General features: G+C 36.8%; 1 protein-coding gene across 1 annotated transcript; it reads left to right on the forward strand.

Annotated features, from left to right (window-relative positions):
* Positions 1–2,114: 2,114 nt before the first annotated feature.
* On the forward strand, positions 2,115–13,345 carry ccdc69 (coiled-coil domain containing 69). The gene is made up of 9 exons (XM_065266499.1): positions 2,115–2,262; positions 7,765–7,831; positions 8,258–8,433; positions 9,902–9,989; positions 10,159–10,232; positions 10,354–10,455; positions 10,541–10,660; positions 11,353–11,450; positions 12,455–13,345. The coding sequence occupies exons 1-9, from the start codon at positions 2,215–2,217 to the stop codon at positions 12,627–12,629; spliced, it is 948 nt and encodes a 315-aa protein (XP_065122571.1). The 5' UTR covers positions 2,115–2,214; the 3' UTR covers positions 12,630–13,345.
* The last annotated feature ends 5,624 nt before the right edge of the window (positions 13,346–18,969 follow it).

Genomic DNA, 18,969 nt, shown 5'->3' on the forward strand with positions numbered 1-18,969 from the left:
GAAATAGCCACAGTCTCATCAGCTGGCATCCCCATCGTTGCGCCGCAAGCGCTACAATGATGTCAGGAGACGGGGAATCCCAAGCTTGCCAGCATAAATCGGGCACGCCGTGTAACGGAAGGTGGATCTGCGTCTACACAGACGCCAGCAGAGGACATCGCTGCGTCCACCCTCACCGCTGAAAGGGTTTGGGGGCTTTGAAATCGGACCCAAGAAACGCAAGCAAGGTCCAACCCCAAAGTACACTTACAAATCAAGTTCACATACATTAAGGTTTCTTATGAAAGCATTTTAATTATTATTAACATAAAATAAACATAATACAGCCACACAACAAACTTATGAAAATATTTTAATCGTTATTTGCATGAGACTTTTTTAACGCAGCCACACAATAAATAAAAACTATCACCACAATGCTCACCACTATGATTCCCCTTATCTCGTGTATTAATATTTTTTATTGTAACAATTTAAGATTTGCAAAAATAACTGTTGCATCTGTGTAGATTAGATGCAAAGTGTATGCGCGTTGTGCACGCTATACATTATGGTCAAGCATGCACCCTTAAAATAGCATAATGAACCACGCGCAACGCGCCACTGACTTTGAACTTTTTTTTTCTGGTCAGTGATGCAATTGTTTTTTGAAACTGCAAAATAGCATCAGGGATGGTTTGCGCCGGAACACGCCTCTTTTTTTGCGCTGAACCGCCCAGGGAGCGCAAGTTCATTCCCTAGTTTGCCGACGTGCGTCTGTGGAGGGAAAAACCCGCTGTGCGGCGGTGCAAAATACGAATGATACATGCGTCACTGACAAAGTCAATTGCGCTGGGTGCAAGATAGGGCCCATTATTTTCTTCATATAGTACAATTTTGGAGCTCCAGAGTTCACTCTCTTACTGAAACGCATGGATTTAAAAAGCACTGTGTCCCTGATTGGCCAGCTAATCTGTACTTTGCGATCATCACCTGGAAATGTGACGCTCCTTACCATGTTTGAAAGATTCGGTCACAATGTAATGCTGCGTTCCAGGCAACCTGTAACCCGTAACTCATGACTTCAAAACCACGACTCTGAACTGGGAGTACATCGATCTAGTACGAGTTCATGGGTGGGAAGTCACGGGTTTGACTGCCGTTCCAGTGCACTTTCACCGGTAGAAGGATGTAAAAACACGAGTTACAGGCTGCCTGGAACGCATAAGGTCGTGAGTCGTGGTTTTGAAGTCGTAACTCACGGGTTTAAAACACTGCCTGGAACGCAGCATAATGCTGACAGGAGTTAACTTACAAGCTGAGTCCGAAGCGAGAGAAATTATGATAATGTCATTCTTGTTTACATCACCAATCCCAGGAAGTAAACTGCTGCCTACCATCCGTGTGTTTGTTGTAGTCCAAGAAAATAAATTTATGTTGAAACTTTGGGGTTTTTACCTTTTGCATATCATTTACATGTACTAATACACACTTACACACCAAAGGAAATTTAAAAAGGTGAATCGGACCATAGGTGCCCTTTAATATTTAGTAATTTCCCATTAATTAATAAAACATCTAATGCACACAGTAAGGCAAAAACTTATGAGAGAAGTTTATCACAGATTCTCAGTAGAGTTAGGAGATGCGCAAATGTGACCCTGCCCAGGTCATTTTTGTAATTTACTTTTTAACATAAAATCATCCTTAATAATGTAAAAAAAACATTATGTGAAAATATAACCCTTATATCTTTAATATTGACTGAGTAAGATCATCTGAAACACCGCAATGAAAGTAAAATCAATTACTGAAATCAAACTTTGATACCTCAAATCTCAAAATTAAATTATGGAGACTTTGGAGACCTTTTCATGATCCTTTTAAACAATTTATTGAATAAGCATCCAGTCAAAACACACTTAAGTTACAAACATTTATTAATTAGTTAATGCGAAATAATTTATGTCAGCATCTTTTTCCTTTGTTTAGGAACTCAGTGCAACAGTTTGGTTATATTCGAGGAAGTTGCGGCTGGCGGCAATTTGCGCATCTATGTACAGATTCTTCGTAAATGCGGTATGCGTTTTTGTTACGCAGCCATGACTCTGAAGATCCCGCCCATCGCCCCTCTCCTGCGCATCAACGATCAATGAGAGAGCTCATATTTGAAAAAGGGTTAGGCGATCTGTTACTACACAAGAAAGGGGGGTAGGCAAAGCAGAGGAGAGGAGCATGGGTTGTCACAACAGCAAAGTTTGTGGCCAAGTCTCCCGGAAAAAGGTAAGTTTTTACATTTTCGTTCAGCATCTTCAGTGAGTTTAAAAATGATACAAAGATGCAATTTGACATTTGAGGCGTTAAAGATGTATGCACCACGTGTGAATGATATCTCTGCTGTGAAAGTCACTCTTGTTTTGTTATTTCAAATCACTTGTTACTTCCTCTCTAATGCGTTAGTTTAGTCGACGTGAAAGCTCTCGTGTTAGTTTCTTGACTTGTGAAAGTTTTAATTAGAAACAGATGCCGGTTTACTTTAAAATGTGCTTTTGATATGAGTTATGGCCAGTTAAAGACGTTTAATCTTGGATGTTAGTGTGATAATTTTGTGTCAATTTAAATAGTTCCGCATTTACATTAAAGGAAACGCCAGTATTGCAATCACAGCACGTTTAAAATTACATTTTTGTTTTAATGTGCGGGAAAAACTAATGCATTCTTGTGACATCTGGCTCGAGCTTTCATTAGCCCAGACTGCTGAAGGATTCAATACAGTGAGCTTGAATGTGATATGCACTCTCCCAAGTTCCTCACTGCCAATTTTAATGTGCCCTATAAAGTGACCCACACCAGACAGACAGAGTTCATTTGGTCCTGTTAATCACATAGCCATGTGTCAGTATACTTGACATGGACAACTGGAAACGTGTAAAAGTCTCTGAAGACTAAACAGAGAAAGCTTTACACTTACAGTCTGCACCAGATGCATTAAATGCACATAACCACATGACTGTGAAGTGTAATAAACCGAAGGGTTCATTAAAGTTTTAGAACATTTGGTTCTTTGCTAAAGAGCCTTTAAATCCATGAAAGTAGTGTTGTGGATTAAACTGAATTATGTTGTGAAAGCAGTTCATGGCCTTGGTGTTTAGTTCGTGATTTATTTTTGGAAAGTAATCCTGCTTATTAATTGCCTACTGTATTGTTTAACTAAGAAGTGTTTTTTTTTTAAGAAATGAAGCATTGTAGATGTTTATTATGTGCAAAATTACATCAAATTGCCATTTGTGCATTTTAATGCTTGAATTAAGGGATTTTTTTGGTAATAATGTGATGTGATAATGCTTTTGTTTGTAAAATCAAAAATGTATGTTAAAATACATTTACAATCTGAACATAATACATCACCGAGATACATTTCAAACTTTTGAAAGTGAACAGGCATATTACATGTAAACATACTTGACAATGGTTTATGCACAACTGAACTATTTCAATAGGCCTAACATCATGCAGCTGTAGTAGCAACCCAATACAGTATAAAAAATGTATTATACAAAAGTAAACACATAACTTCCTTAAAATCAAAGAATTAAATTTTTTTTATTACTATCAGTAGTAGTGTACGTTGTAATGGTCAGGCAATATTAGTGCTGGCCGGTATCTCAAGTTTTTATAGTATCTGTATTTTTTCCCCACCAGAATACGTTATGAGACCATGAAGTATGGTCTGATATAACCCTCCTTTGCAACAAAAATGTACACTGAGGTCAGATGTAAGCTTTCAACCAGCTTGCATGTTGTGCAGCTGTATATTAGGAAGGAACCCCCGTCTTTACATTTTATTTTTATCATGTGCTGTTTAACAAAAGTAATCGTGACATCTCATTGATTCTTTTCTCAATATGCAATCTTGTCTATACTTGTGAACTTGTCATCAGTCGCGGCCCAAGTACTGTTCCAATGACAAGTTCACATAAACTCCGGATGTGTTCTTGATCCGGCTCTTTTATCGAGGATGCATAGGTGTCTCGTGTGGACTAATGACAGCCAAGTTTCCCAAATGCATTTTGCAGAAAGGGCAAGAAAACTGCATACGTATTACTGTTTATGTGTCGCATAATATTGTTTTAAAGAGTAACTAAACCCTAAACCAACTTTTTTTAGTTAATGATCTGTAAGAATGATGCTTTATTAGTGCTGTTCATTGATTTTAGTAAGTTTTTTTTGACATTTGGAGATAAAGTGTTTCAATACTGCAATATATGGTGTAAAAACGTCTGAGTGCTGCCCTCTTCAGGTTGAACGGTGGCTACTGCAGTTGAATTTTCCTATTGGATGTTGGGTCCAAGAAATACCTCGTGACGTAAGCAGGTTCACGCTCACCACGCCCTTGTTACGATCTCACCACACACTTAGTTCGTCCCCTCTATCTCCGTTGGGATCTGCCCACTTTTCTTGCATTTTTCAAATATTGCAGTGGGTGGAGTCAGGCTCTGACCAGGGGTTTAGTTACTCTTTAAGAGTTGTTTTTGTGAGAATATATACGTATAAACTTGAAATCTGGGTTCAATTTGTAAACATAGCACCTATATTTAAAGAGCACCAATTATCCGTTTCACGCATTTACATTTTCTTTGGGTGTAACTGTGTGTTTACACCAGGCGCGGAAGAGGCGTCAAAAACACGCTATTTGCGCGTAGTTGGACGCTTAAACATTTTGAGTTTACTCACTTCATTCGCATGTGAAATTCTAGTCATGCAAGACAATCACGTGTAAATTCGTGTGTAGGGAGGCGCTTATATAGCTCTAATTGAGTAAACTTACTAGATTGTTCGACCTCCTCACTCACTTTCTTCCAAACAAGATCATTTCAATTCCTGTAAAAGTACGAAGATGTCCCGTATAGCGAAGATTATTGTCTTCAATTGTTGTTTTGTTTTTCTGCCTATGCTCGCTTCCTGTAATCACGTCACTGCTAGAGCAAGCTCCTGATGTGGTGCGAAAATCCCCCAAAGGTACAAACCCCAAAGTAAACAATGACTCGAGTTATCATCTCCAATGTATATCTATTTTTTTTGGACTACAACAAACACATGGATTGTTGCCAACAGTTTATTTCCTGGGTTTGGTGATGTATGACCGACATAATCAGAATTCCTCTCACTTCGGACTGTAAGTTAACTCTTGTTAGCAACTAAATCTTTCAAACATGGTAAGGAGCGTCACATTTCCGGCTGACGTCAGAGGTATTCAGGGCAATTCCAATGTAAAGATTAGCTGGCCAATCAGTAGACACAGAGCTTTTCAAATCCGTGCATTTCAGGAAGAGAGTGAAATCTGGAGCTACAAAAATGTATGGTATGTGGAAAATAGTGTTTTTTTTTACCATAAACCACACAAACACATTGTATTATACCAAATACACAAAATAACATAGTTTTTAGCAATGAAATAGGTCCCTTTAAACTTTTGAGATGTGAGTTCCAGGCTATCAGCGGGTGGTAAAATGACTAGGGTTGATAAGGGGCGGTAAGTTTCCATGGAAACATAATCTGGGGGATTTTGGAAATATGCAAAATTGGAAACTTAATAAAAATGTATGGGAATTATTTGGAAATTTAGGGAAAATTATATAAACTATCATTTACAAACATAAATAAACAAACTTTTGTTTGATCATATTCATAAGCAAACATGCATGCAAGGTAATACAAAATTTGAAGAATCCTGATACTTCACTACTCAAGCCTGGATTTATTTTATCAAAAATCCTTCAGAAAACATTCTACAATAAATAAGCATGTTTTGGAAGAATGCAAGTACACGCAGGGGTGTGGCCTCAATGGCCCTTCAGTAAGCTGTGTGAAGTGACTAAGAATTTGCAGGGTAGAAATTAAACTGAAATTGCATTAAATCTTGTCGTTTTAAACTAAATTATGCTGCAAGATTTGTTTAACTATTTTTAAGTTTCATATTATAGGCATCTCTTCCAGTTATTTCCCATGGAAAGTTTCTAGCCTTGAATATTTCCGGAATTATGCAACCCTAAAAATGACTAAATACAACAATAGCATGCAATAAAATAATGTTGATAATAATGGTCTCAGTACTGTATACGAGTGGTGCAATGTCGAATTTAGTTAAAATATGCTGAGAAGCTTGTGTAAACCCACAGGCGGATCGCAGAACATCTCATTTCTCACAAAGGTGCATCCTCCTTGCATCCATCCGAGTTAGTTTTCCCAAGGTTGCCTGGCAAGAACGGTCTTCACAAAAACACAAGTCTATTCTTTCCACTCTTGGAATTGAGAAACGGCCTTTGACCTACATGTAAATATGGTTTACACTTTGTAGAAAATACTAAGCGTACCGCCATCATTCCAAAATTACTGAGATGTAAATTTGGGTCAGTATCACCCAGCCCTAGGCAAAATGCAAAACTATTCGTTTTATATGCAATTGACTGAATAGAAAAACTTTTGTCTTGTGAAGCCATATATGAACAACACAACAAATGTCATTTCATCTCTAATATATATTTGATCTGTACGTTCTTTAAATGTTGTTTTTACAAATGAGGACTTGCCAGTGCAACCAGTGCAAGTCCATGTTTTGTATCTGCCTAATTTGGTTATGTTTACCAAGTGACTGGGTTTGCACAAAACACTTTTTTTGAGTTTGCAATTTGCATGGACGCACAGCCTTTTGTCACCAAACGATATATGGAAAGTGTTGTTTTCCTTTTAAATATTTAAACATCTATACTGCTGTTGATTATACACGGTCATAGGGTTAGATGCATACTATTCTTAATGTATTTAGTCATGCTGTATACAACCAAAGTAGAACATGAATATTCGGATCACAACTGACCGGTTGAGAACCACTGCCTAGATAAAATAGGATTTATATCGCATGCAGCAATAGGGTCATGATTTAATTTTACAAATATCAGCTTTGGTTAGTTTATGGGTTCCACCCCAAAACCATATACTTACTGTACATTGCTAACGTACTCATTAGATTGCATAACACCCAAAAGTCATAAAGCAGTAAAGAAGAGGATTGTGTCTTTTGTTACTCTTGCTGGAGGGTGTTGCCTTTAATTGAATTATAAATTGGTTTGCTTCAAATTTGAACTACAAACAAAAGATTGTGAACTTTTGAGAGAGATTATGCACTGGTTTGATGCCATGATGTGGGTATATGGGCCTGATGTCAGCAGACATTTGGCGTGTAAACTTCAAAACATTAAATCACTACTGAACTGGTCTGGCCTTGAGAAATCTTTAAACAGTCACACCACAATGGGACATTCTTTACTCACGAATTATAAACGTCTTTACATTTAAATGCTTGCTCAAAGGAAAATGTTAAAACCACACAACATCCAGGAGAGAAGTTGCAGTATTTTCTGGTTGAGTTTAGGGCTGTGGGATTTCAGGAAGCCTTTATATTTAGTTTACCTGTCTTTCTGTTTTAATAATGTTTTGGATTGCTATTTCCAATGTAAAACCTGTAGTTTAGGGATTTTAAAATGCTTCATTTCATTTGCTTACGAATATGCACTGGATTACTGTAAGTGATTTGAAGGTGATGTCATGGTTGTGCAATCTCTTGAGCGCATATTTTGCTAGCGATGTAAGACTGGTTTGGAATGTAACAAATATTGACATGCATAAAACCTTTATGTAAAGTTGCACACACGTTTTGCTTTTGAATTATTGATTTAGAATCTATAGATATAAATGAGTAACATGTATATATTCCTGTTTATTCAGAAGAAAAATCAAGCAAAAGAAGGTGTGAAGCAAACAAAGGAGGTCATCAATCTTCAGGATGGGAGTGGTGAGTGATTTCCCTGAACCATTTTATGGGAATGCACTGTATCAGGGCTACAGTTTTTGTGTTTGGAAGCATATGTCTTTTTTTTAGATAAAACATTGTGACTGTAGTTTCCTGGATACAGATTTCTTTACAATAAAAACATTTTAATGAACCATAATTTACCTGTCGGGCACCATGTCAATATATATAAAGGCAGTATACGTCGCAGTTAACGTTTAAACGCTTGTTTACAACTTGCATGTCCTGTGTTATTTATTATACATCGAGTACTTTTGAATGTATCCATGATCCCATGTGTTGATTTTGGCAGAGAACCCCTAATGCGCTTGTGTTGCTGCATCTGGGCAAACCTGGTATTGTTTTATGTAGCTAAAGTATCAGGCATACCCTTAAGAGAAAAACATGTTTTCGATTGTGCTCCACTAGCTGTACTTTCATCTGAGGAGCAATGCTCTGACTTGGAGAGTCAATTAAAGGCTTACGAATGGCAGCTGAAGATACTCCATGCAGTTTTGACGGCTTCGGGAGACCAAGAGAGAGACAAGCTCCTCAAGGACCATCCTGGAGATGTTTGTACATTGGTCCACAGGATTACAGAGAAGGTAGAGAAGCCATTATGAGTCTTAAACCTATTCATGATGAAAACGCCATCTGTGTATTTGATCCTACAGTATATGATTTTTTTGTTGAGTCTTGTGAATGAATGGAAATCTTCTCGAGTACATGTAGCTTCAAGTTAAAATCCATTCAGGAAAGACTAGTATTTTGATCCCAGATTATGTCAGCAGCTTGTTATTATAAAGCTGCCAGCGGTGATAAACAAGTCGTGCTTTTCCATTAACGCATAATTGGGAACTTAACTGATTGTGTGCACGTTTGTTCTGATGTCTGTATAGGGCTTGAGAATCGGTGCTTTTGTACATCTGTCCTTGCGTTAACCCTTGACCAACAATGGTAAACCTGTTTGCAGGGAGGGATGTTATTCATTGCCCTGTAAGGAGGGCTGGTTCGTATGTTTAAACATACAGTACAGCAGAACATGACTTGTTTTAACAAGGAAGAACAAAAGATGACATGTCCTGACCTTTTTAATATAATATATATTATATTTTTAAACAAAACAATATTACATAACTGTACCTGTAACTGTTATTGCAATGATAAAGTGACCATATATAAATCATCAAATCACCAAATTTGTATGCAGTGTAAAATTATAAACTAATGTGTGAAGTATTTAGTGTAAAGTCCCCTTATACTTGCGCAATAGCAGAACCTGCAGGCTCTTTTACACCTAAATTAAATTCTAATCTATTAATGACTTCACTCTTCCCAAAAGAGTTTAAAGGCTTATTTTCCAGCTCCCCAGTTAAACATTTGATTTTTAATGTTTTAAAATCCATTCAGCTGATCTCTGGGTCTGGCGGTACCACTTTTAGCATAGCTTAGCATAATCCATTGAACCTGATTAGACCATTAGCATTGCGCTAAAAAGTAACCAAAGAGTTTCAATATTTTTCCTATTTAAAACTTGACTCTGCTGTAGTTACATTGTGTACTAAGAAAGACCATAAAATTAAAAGTCAGACCATGGCAGCGCCCGAAAATAGTCCCCTTGATTACTTTCAATGGCAGGGGATTATTTTTGGACACTGCGTAATATCATTGTGCATGTTTTTTGAAATGACAAACCACACACGACGGGCTAAATGCATGTTGTGACGAGCTTTGCATCGCGCACCCTCGAAAAAGAAGCCAATGGCTGCCACTGCTACATGCACTAAAGGTCCCATTACATGGAAGTCACCATTTTGCTTCTACAGTAGCCATAAACAGACAAACTTCTTTACAGAGTGCGTTTTGTGATGATGTCCAGTGGCGTTACCGTATCTTCTCTGTGTTTCGAAAAGGAGGCCTGAGCTATGATCTGCGCAGTTGGCTGCAATTCACAATCTGTCCACTAGATCCCGCTAAAAATCCACACAGTGGACCTTTAAATACAGCAACCCTGACACTGTTATTTTATCATGCTATATCATATTTTGCAATGCATGTCCTATGTGTGAACAGGTGAAGGCCGAGATAACTGCTGATCTAAGTGATCTTCATGAAAAACAGATGAGGAGCACCGCAGAACAGCATCAGAAAGGAACAGAAGGTCAGACAGTAGAGCCCATCTAATAGTGACTAACAACAGCTGCCACTATGTGAATGTATTTGTGTCTCACGAAAGGAATCTGCCAGGATCATACATGTCAATCTAGAACCTATTTATGTACATCTAGTCATTTTCGGTGTAGAAAAGTGAATTGATGTTTACTTTACAGAGCTAAAGCAATCACACGACGAGGAGAAGAATGTTTTAAATGAATCTCATGCAGCGGCTCAGAATGCTTTGAAGGTAACACCACTGTTTAGATTTGCTTAAATATAATTTCTTAAGAACTGACTTAATAAACTGCGCCTCCCAATTTAAGCCAGTCATAGCAAAAGTGATTCATCTAAACTTTCTGTGAACTCAGGAACAGATTGAAAGTCTGACATCAGAGCTGCGGCATTTCAATGAGTTAAAGCGTAGAGCTGAAGAGTCCACGCTCAGGAGAGACCTGCAGAGAAATATTGAGGTTTGTAAAGATTATCAAAGCACATATCAGATAAGTGTGGTTTCAAGATACAGTTCATTTAGTTGCATCTATTGTGCTGTATCAGACCCATGGCAGCCCTGGAGGATTCTGGGAGCAGGAGCAGGAAAGCCTGTTATTCGTCATTGAAATGAAGCGTGAACGTTTACTGGACCAGGGGAACAAGCTGCTGCAGATGGAGACGCTGGTACAAACGCTGATTTACTTTATTTTTTATGTCTGTCTTGAAAAAAAAGTTTGAAGAAAGTTGTTGTGTATTTTGTTATGTGCATTAATCAAGTGGATAGGAACAATGGGTCTCATTCAAGCATGCGTACACACAAATTTGTTCTTAAAATGTGCGTAAGGACGTTTTAACTTACAAATTGTGATTCAACAAAAACTTTCATACTAAAATTTCATGCAAAAACGTAAGAACAACTTGGACTACATGTGCGCAATAATCCTGAACAAGGAAAAAGAACCCTATAATATATATCTGTGTTATATAAAATATATTTTTCCTTGTTCATGATTATTGCACACATGTGGTCTTACGTTTTTGCATACATTTAGAAGAAATAGAAGAAACGTCTGTACGCACATTTTACAAACAAATTTGTGCGTACATGCTTAGTGAATTAGCCCAATCTTTTTATCCATTGTTTACCAAAGGTTGAAGACCCCTGATCCTGAATTAACATTGTAATGTGAATTTTTTTTCCAGAAATGAGAGCAGGTGCATGTTATTTGTTTAGTCATGGTGTATATTTGCATGTGGCGTGTGGTTTGCAAAATGAAATGCACAATTGACCAGATAAACATTAAAAACGCGTGAGGACCCTGATAAAGAAAAAAGTTTGTTTGATGTTCTGCTTGTTATTTAATTTTGATTGTCAGGTTGAGAAGAATCTTTCATTGGAAGATCAACTCCTGCATGTTTTACAACAGAATGAAGACTTCAGGGTCCGGATAGAAAACTATCAAAGCCTCATACAGTATGACTACTACACACACACATACATACATTTTACTGCACTCACTTCACTGCTTAGCACAGTGGTTCTCAAACTGGGGACCCAAAATGGTGCCATGGGTATTTTATAAAATACATTAATTATAAATGCTGGGTAATTGACAGCACTACATTGTAGCATATAATATGTTTTGTTTAATTCAGATTTTAAGTTTAAGATTGTTTTGTCATGAATTTTCTTTGGGGGGCAGCGAAGGGGAGGGGGGACACATACAGAAAAGCAAGAAACAAACCTACTTTACAATTTTTAGTTTTGTTTTGTTTTAAGTCACTCAAAAATACATTTTAACAAGTTAATATTTTAATATATTTAAAATTTCTTTTAAAATATCTACAGGGATCATTCTATTTTCCTCATATTAAAATTGGCTGTGTGTTTGTTTTTATTACATGAAAGTATTGTTTTTAAACGTTTGTTAATCCATATCTTTGAATATAGCGCCACCTGGTGTTTGTTTAATTATATTTCCCTTTAAATTTGAGATTAATTACATGTCAGTTGTCACTTTAAGGTGTAGTTCACCTAAACTTCCTAAATTAAGAAGAAAATTTCCATTTATTTATTTAATTGCTATTTTTCATCATCTTAATCTTGATGACTTTGTTCTGTGGAAAACAAAAGACTAAAAGAAAGACATTGGTGACTTTAAGCATGAGTTGCAGGAATGAAAGCAGCATTGTCTTATTCATAAATTAAATATTATTTTGTGTTGCATATTTTAATAATGAGCTGCTTGATCTGGTTTACAAAAATTAGTCTGAATGCCTGCTTATCTCATTAATGGGGAAGCGATGTCAGAAAAAATAATGTCAGATGTCAAGATTCTTAGTTTTTCTCCCAAACCTATCATATACCTATAAGTTATCCTTAAACAGCAGTTAATGGTTATGCAGGTTTGGCGCACCATAAGGGTGTGTGATGACAGAATGTTTGATTGAACTGAACCCTGTTCTTTGTTTTTGCAGGCAACTATCCAGAGAGCAGATTGACCTGCAGGAGGCGCTGGAGAAACAGTCTGTGCAGAACCAGAAGCTCGGACAGGAGAAAGAAGAGTTGCTCTTTAAACTTATACACCGCAGAGACTCATGCTCTTCTTTTCATCTTTCATCTATTGTACCCACAGAAGTGTCGCCCAGCTGACCTCCAAATCATCCCTGACACCTGTTTCCAATGTCTACCTGGATACGGGGGGCTAGTTTTTTATGCCAGTTTTATGGAGTGCTGTGCTGAAATGGACCTAATCACTGCATTTATCATTTTATCTGGCAAAACAAATATTTTTTTGTACAGTTTAAGATTTTTTTTTAAAAGACTTATCAGGTATATTAATTCCGTTTTGAAATGGCTGTAGATGTAATGCAGCAGTTATGTTAACAATTTAGTAACCACTCATGACTGTAGGTATTTCTTTTCGTGTTTTTTTTTTTTTGTCCAGGAAATAGCAGTCAAGCAGGTTCTCTGTGTATACAAATATGGTTATAATTTTTGAAGCAAGAAGCACTTGTATGTATAAGATGAGGCTTTGGGATCTTTTCAGATGCACTTGCACTTTTAAATCAGTGGTTTTATTTGTAAGAGACACGATCGGCCTCTGCAAGGTTTTAGCGAATACCAGTACTTTCAATCTACAACTTCCCGGCTTTCAGAAAGTTTTCATTATCGTTGCTGAACAATACTTAAGGCAGATATGTTTTGTTTTTGCCACTGTACCTGTAATGGTCTGTGTGCCATAATTATGATTTTTGTAATGATTCTAAATCTTCTGCCATATGTTAATGTCTGAATCAGTGCCTTTAGTGAATGTTGTTTCCTTGAAAACCAAGCAATAAATCTGCATCTTAGGGACTGTATTATTACATTATATGCAGCTTGCTTTTGTGGAATAAGATGTTTAAAGTAAATAATTGCATTGGGAAAGTTACACACAAATAACATCAAATGACATGAACGGTTATAAGCAGGGAAACGTTTAGTCATTCATTCTGATTATTGAGATGTTTTCCAGATTATTACAGTTCTGTTCCCAATTAAATATGACGTCAACTTAACCATCCCTCTAGTCTAGAGTGCACAATAATATGTAGACAAAGTTTGAACCAAAGCACACTTGCATACCTTGTCCATAGGGGGCGCAAGAACTCAATAAGTGAAACCTAAAATAGTAATTTAATGTCATGTTATGAGTTAATTTGCCAAACTATGAAACAACAGCACATTATAATGCACCAATTAGCCTAAAAATGTATGTTACATACTTTTCATTAGGGGCCTGTGGAAAATTGTCACCATTGAAAACAAGCACTGTTATTTATTTCACTTTACATGTTCATCTTATTTCAACGTATGTTTTCACTGAACCTGCAGGAGGATTTGTTCTTTAAGACTGAATTGCAAATTTAAGTGTCGGTGTTATTTGGATTGCATTGCAATATATAGGCAAGCTCACACCAGGCCTACACGTCTTTTGGTTTGATTGTGTGTAGTATGGGGCACCGCTACGACGAGAAAACAAATGACAAGAAACATTGTTTTGTGTAAGGACCACATCGATTTAGTTGGATCTAAAATTATGAATTTCGAGCATGTATTTAATAAACTATACCGTTTCTAAATCGTTATCAGATGCCAGTTACGATGTGTGCGAAGACTGATCAGCGTATACGTCTAACCAAAGTACCGCGAGATCAATACTATAACAGAGCGTTCGAATCGCTCTCGCGGTACTGTGATGTCATATGCCGATCGGTCTGAATGACGAACACGCCAGTGGCGCGTGTGAATGGCCTCGAAGAATCGGACAGACGGGAATATCGTCGTTGAAACATTTTTGAACGTAAGTTGTGTTTTATATAATTTACGCTCACCTTTGTTTTGACGTCACCACAGACAGTTACGCGTTCCATATTTTTGATGACATAAAGAAGTAAAAATTCTGTTGATTAAAAAATATTTTTCGGCCAACTGATCTTTCTCGCCATGACTAGACTATAAGGTCAGACACCCAATAACTTTCACTGCTGCGTGTAATGAGACACTGATTGGTGGGTGTTTCTCATGACAATAAGAACATAAAGGTCGGCTGATTGACAGATTGAGACGTTTGCCCCTTGGTGCCCCCATATTAGACAGCAGCACTTCCCCGTTAAGAGCCCAGCTCTTTTTGCGGGTTAGCGGATGTTAGGATCACTGGTTCCTTTACTGCTTGACATGTTTGGACAATACCTGCCTAGCCAGTAAGATAAGCACAGGTCAGCCCCCTGAAGTGATGTCAGGAGGTTCCCAGAGCATTTAACAGCCACCTGGGAGACCCTCACAAATGTTTTCATTCCAGCCAAAGAGAACACCGCAGACCTGAAGTAAACATCAGACACTGAATGATCGAACCAATAAAATAACTTTCTTCAATATGCCAACTATCAGACAATATAAAACTAGGGTAGGCTATACGCAGGTTCTTTTTGTTTCCAAATTGTATGATTAGGGTTGTTTATAATAGGTTAATAATAATAAATAAATAGTAACAAAGTTGTTGCATAGTGTAATTTAGTGGCCAGACGTTTTTATGTAATTAAAATAAATAATTTAGTTAAAATTCTGGAACCGCTACACCCTTGGATTTATTTATTTAAATTATTGATCCTTTTATTAATTGATAAAACTATAGCACTTTTATTTTACTTTAATTTCTCTCAACTTAAGGTTTGGTCTAAATGCCTGGAAATACAAAATATCCTTATGGTGTTTCATTTTTTACTATTTCGTTATACTATAAATAATACGATGTACAGCTCGGAATTAACATTTGGAAATGGTACTTCTATGATAATAAATGTCATTTTAATAAGGAGAAATATCCGTTACCAATTTAAATGGCATCAATGTTCAGGTTTGAATGCATGACAGCCTATATAAAGTTAAATTATATGTTGTAAGTTAATCAAACATTTTTATACTGTTTTTAAATTATTAATCTTAAGCAAAATGTTTTGTTATTTTTGTAATTAACGGGAATTAGTCTTACCAAAAGTTCTATTCTAATATTTTTTACTTTAATAATTGGAATAAACTAAACTATCCGAGTAATTTAAATTTTAAGCTTAAAATTTATAAAGACGTCTTAATAACAACTAAAAATAGTTTATCCTCTGAGATGGCGGGAAGGCGCGCGAGTTTTATGTGTACCTCAGTTTAAGCGCTGTCTCTTGTGACATCATCAGCCCGACAAATGTAATACAATACCTGTCTTTAAATTCATTATCTGTTAATAGCCCACCAGAAGCGCCCCGTATATGCATAAACAATATTGAAAATGTGTTGCTATTAACTTACATCCTCTCCCATGTGCGGTCATTCGAGGGCTTCATTTATTTTATTCGTATTTTGCAGCAAAGGTAACCTTGAAATTGCCAAGCGTTGATGCAGACATGATTCTTCTCAGATAAGATGATTGCTATTTGGGGCTGCTGCGTTGTTCCTTATCACTTTGACTTAGAACAAAAAAGGTGAAAATTGCACCCTGGGGAAAACAGCTTTGATTAAAAGGTGTGGGGCTGGTTATCACCCCACTTTTTACACACCATAATCAGCTTTATTTCCTAAACTCGGGCAAGGCTTTGCTGTTTCGGTGCACCAGTATAATATTTTAAACCATGTCATACGGATTTGGGCTATAATGAATTGGCCATTAGTGCAAAAAATTAACCATAATATATTTGATTCACTTAATTGTTTTAGATATTAATTGCATCCAGTTTAGATGTATTTTTATGTCCATTTGTCAAAACAATTCTTCACATTTTAACAGTATAAGCATTGCACATTAAACACAACAGGCCTATCTAAATAAATGTCTGTTTGCACATATAATAAATTAAAATAATTATATTTTTAAGACATTTAAGAACGCTGTAAGGTTTATCTTCTCTTATCCTCACCGACTTTTGAAAGATTGAGCGTCTCTTATCCCTATGACATTTAGGTGTATTACTGTAAGAAACCACTAGAGGGCTCTATGCTGTTGGCATTGCAGGTGCTTTCTGAAGTTGGCCCAATTCCTATGGTCGCTTTAAATCAGATAAGATACAACATGTTTGCTCTTACTACCCGTCAAATTTGTCTGAGATGATAGCGCCATGTGTCTGGTTGGTTAATAAATCAACTCGATTTGAAGGGTAGATTTGCTAAATTTATATGATACCGGTTTCGATGTCAGATTAGTGATTAGTAAATTCATGGTATTTATTTTCTGTAAAATTACTCGCATAGATATTTAAGGTTTCTAGTTGTGTCAATTAGAATATTATGTATTTAAATTCACATTATTTAAGGCTTATTTAACATTTACACAGTAAACAGTTGGATCAATTTAATTAAATACATGTAATTAGTAACACCTTAAAAATACGTTTATTCAACTTAAAATTTCCCTTTAGTTTTACTTTTTACAATTGAACTTTTTAAGTTGAATCAACTTTTCGGTTTTTACAGTGTACATGCTACAGTTTTGTTTGTGAATGAAATTTACATTCACATCATTTCGAAAATGCTCATTTTTTATTACATTTAATTATAGTCACAAAGGATTGCGTGGTATTCAAATGACCCAAATTGAGATGAATAGATTGACAGTTTAGATGAGCTAGTGAATGGGATGTTTCTGTCTTGTTGAAATATGTGCTCAAGTTCTTTTGAAACTCCTTCATATGTCTTGTGCTGCTCAGTGTTATGGTGAGTTATGGCATTTTTTGCATAGCTCTCATACAGGTGAAAACATGCAGAAGAGATTGAGTTTAGTTAATGGTACACCAACCCAGAAGCAAGCTGTCCCCAGGAATAAAACATAAATTATTGTTTAAAAGCTGACTACGCCTCTGCTGCTACTACTAGGCCCTTGGGCCAAGTTGGATGTAAAAACACAGAGTGTAACTTTGTGTAAACAGCTTGCTTTAAATATAACATGTAAAACATATACACTTGTATTTCTGTGTACACAGTGTGATAAAACAACTGTTGTGGTACCCTCATGATACATAAGTAAGTCTTTGTGCTTTATTAAACCAGGATCAGGGATCATTCTTTTTTTATTTGGGAGGGGGGGTGAAACAGCAGACCACTATTTGTAGTTACTGAGTGAAACAATTTGTACCCAGCGAAACAGGCATTTGTTTAACAACACACATGGACGCACACCTTCCCAAACTCTCTGTTATTTATATTAACAATATTTTCCTGGAATAATAGCTTGTTTGTCGTCGCATAGGGCTAATAGTACAAAATACTCAGATGTGGTGTTGGCCAAGCATTGCCCTGCAGAAGTTTTGAGCGCACGCAGGAGCGTGAGTGACACACACTTTATATCAATTGCAGATGATGGACAAGAGATGCAGCCTAGCTACATTCCTTCTGTGCATAATGTCTACACTTTCATGTCTTTCTTTATGGTACGCGCAAAGTCAATTTATGTCAGTTTCGTAGGATGAAACAAATTTGAAGTCAATCATCAGTAAGGACGGTTTTCAAAGTCAGATCTCTCGGAAAATGTTTCCTGCCATAATCTGTCAACCTGTTATCACTTTAGCTGAGTCATCCAGAGCATTAAAGGAAATTGTTTACGTTAGAGCAAAAAGTAAAGGAGTAAAAGTTGTTTACTTAAAAGAAAAAAAATATATAGAGATTTTGTGGTAAATTTTTGTGGTTAATGTTTAATATTCACTTCATCCCCCTCTGTGGTAATGCGTGGTCCCCAAAATCAAAGATCCAAATAAAGCAAACGTCGTAAGAACATAACGTAACACCAAAACAAACAATGCATCAACATGAAAACAAGAAAACAAACAGAAAGATATACAAAGGCTTAATTGTGCACACCAGGGAGCCGTTTGGGCTGGTTAAAGCCTCTATTTAAAGCCCCATCACCTTTAGGGATTTCACTGGAAACATACGCCACCACAGGAAGACCCCAGGGGCAATGCAGACACCCCCTCTCCTCTTAGCTCATCTCCCCTTTACAAAGGCAGAGGCACCCTACCTTGACACCTGTCAACACATTAGGTGTCAAATAAACTACCTTTCAACCTGGGCCAGCAGGTAAGCAACTGAAAGACCTCACTTGACAGCATGGATCAGTGTCCTTAAGTCCTTGGGCACAATACTAATGGGGCCGGCATGATCTATATACCTATTATTTATAAAAAAAGTTATACAATTAGCAAAATGATTGGCGAAATTTATATGTTTTTATATGAGTTTGGGTCACTATACCTAAATTTCTCAATCCTCATTATTTCTTGAGTTTGGTTGTAAAGCATCCAGCTGTTGGGACTGCTGTAAATCTTCTTTTATGGTTACTTAGATGGTAATTTATCTTAAAAGAAATTCTACAGGTGTCTTCCCAAAGTGGTCTGGATCAGATAAGGCCAATGTGACGTACAGCCGCCCCTGCTCCAGGGCCAGCGTCACACAGATTCACCAAACCAACGAA

The sequence above is a fragment of the Paramisgurnus dabryanus genome, chromosome 16 (assembly GCF_030506205.2).
Source record: "Paramisgurnus dabryanus chromosome 16, PD_genome_1.1, whole genome shotgun sequence".
In the NCBI taxonomy this organism is placed as follows: Eukaryota; Metazoa; Chordata; class Actinopteri; order Cypriniformes; family Cobitidae; genus Paramisgurnus; species Paramisgurnus dabryanus.

Excerpts from the sequence above, each read along its gene's own strand:
- ccdc69 (XM_065266499.1), top strand. The coding sequence starts at position 2,215 with ATGGGTTGTCACAACAGCAAAGTTTGTGGCCAAGTCTCCCGGAAAAAG. Across the intron at positions 8,434-9,901 it reads TCCACAGGATTACAGAGAAG|GTGAAGGCCGAGATAACTGC; the intron begins GTAGAGAAGCCA and ends ATGTGTGAACAG. Across the intron at positions 11,451-12,454 it reads AACTATCAAAGCCTCATACA|GCAACTATCCAGAGAGCAGA; the intron begins GTATGACTACTA and ends TTGTTTTTGCAG.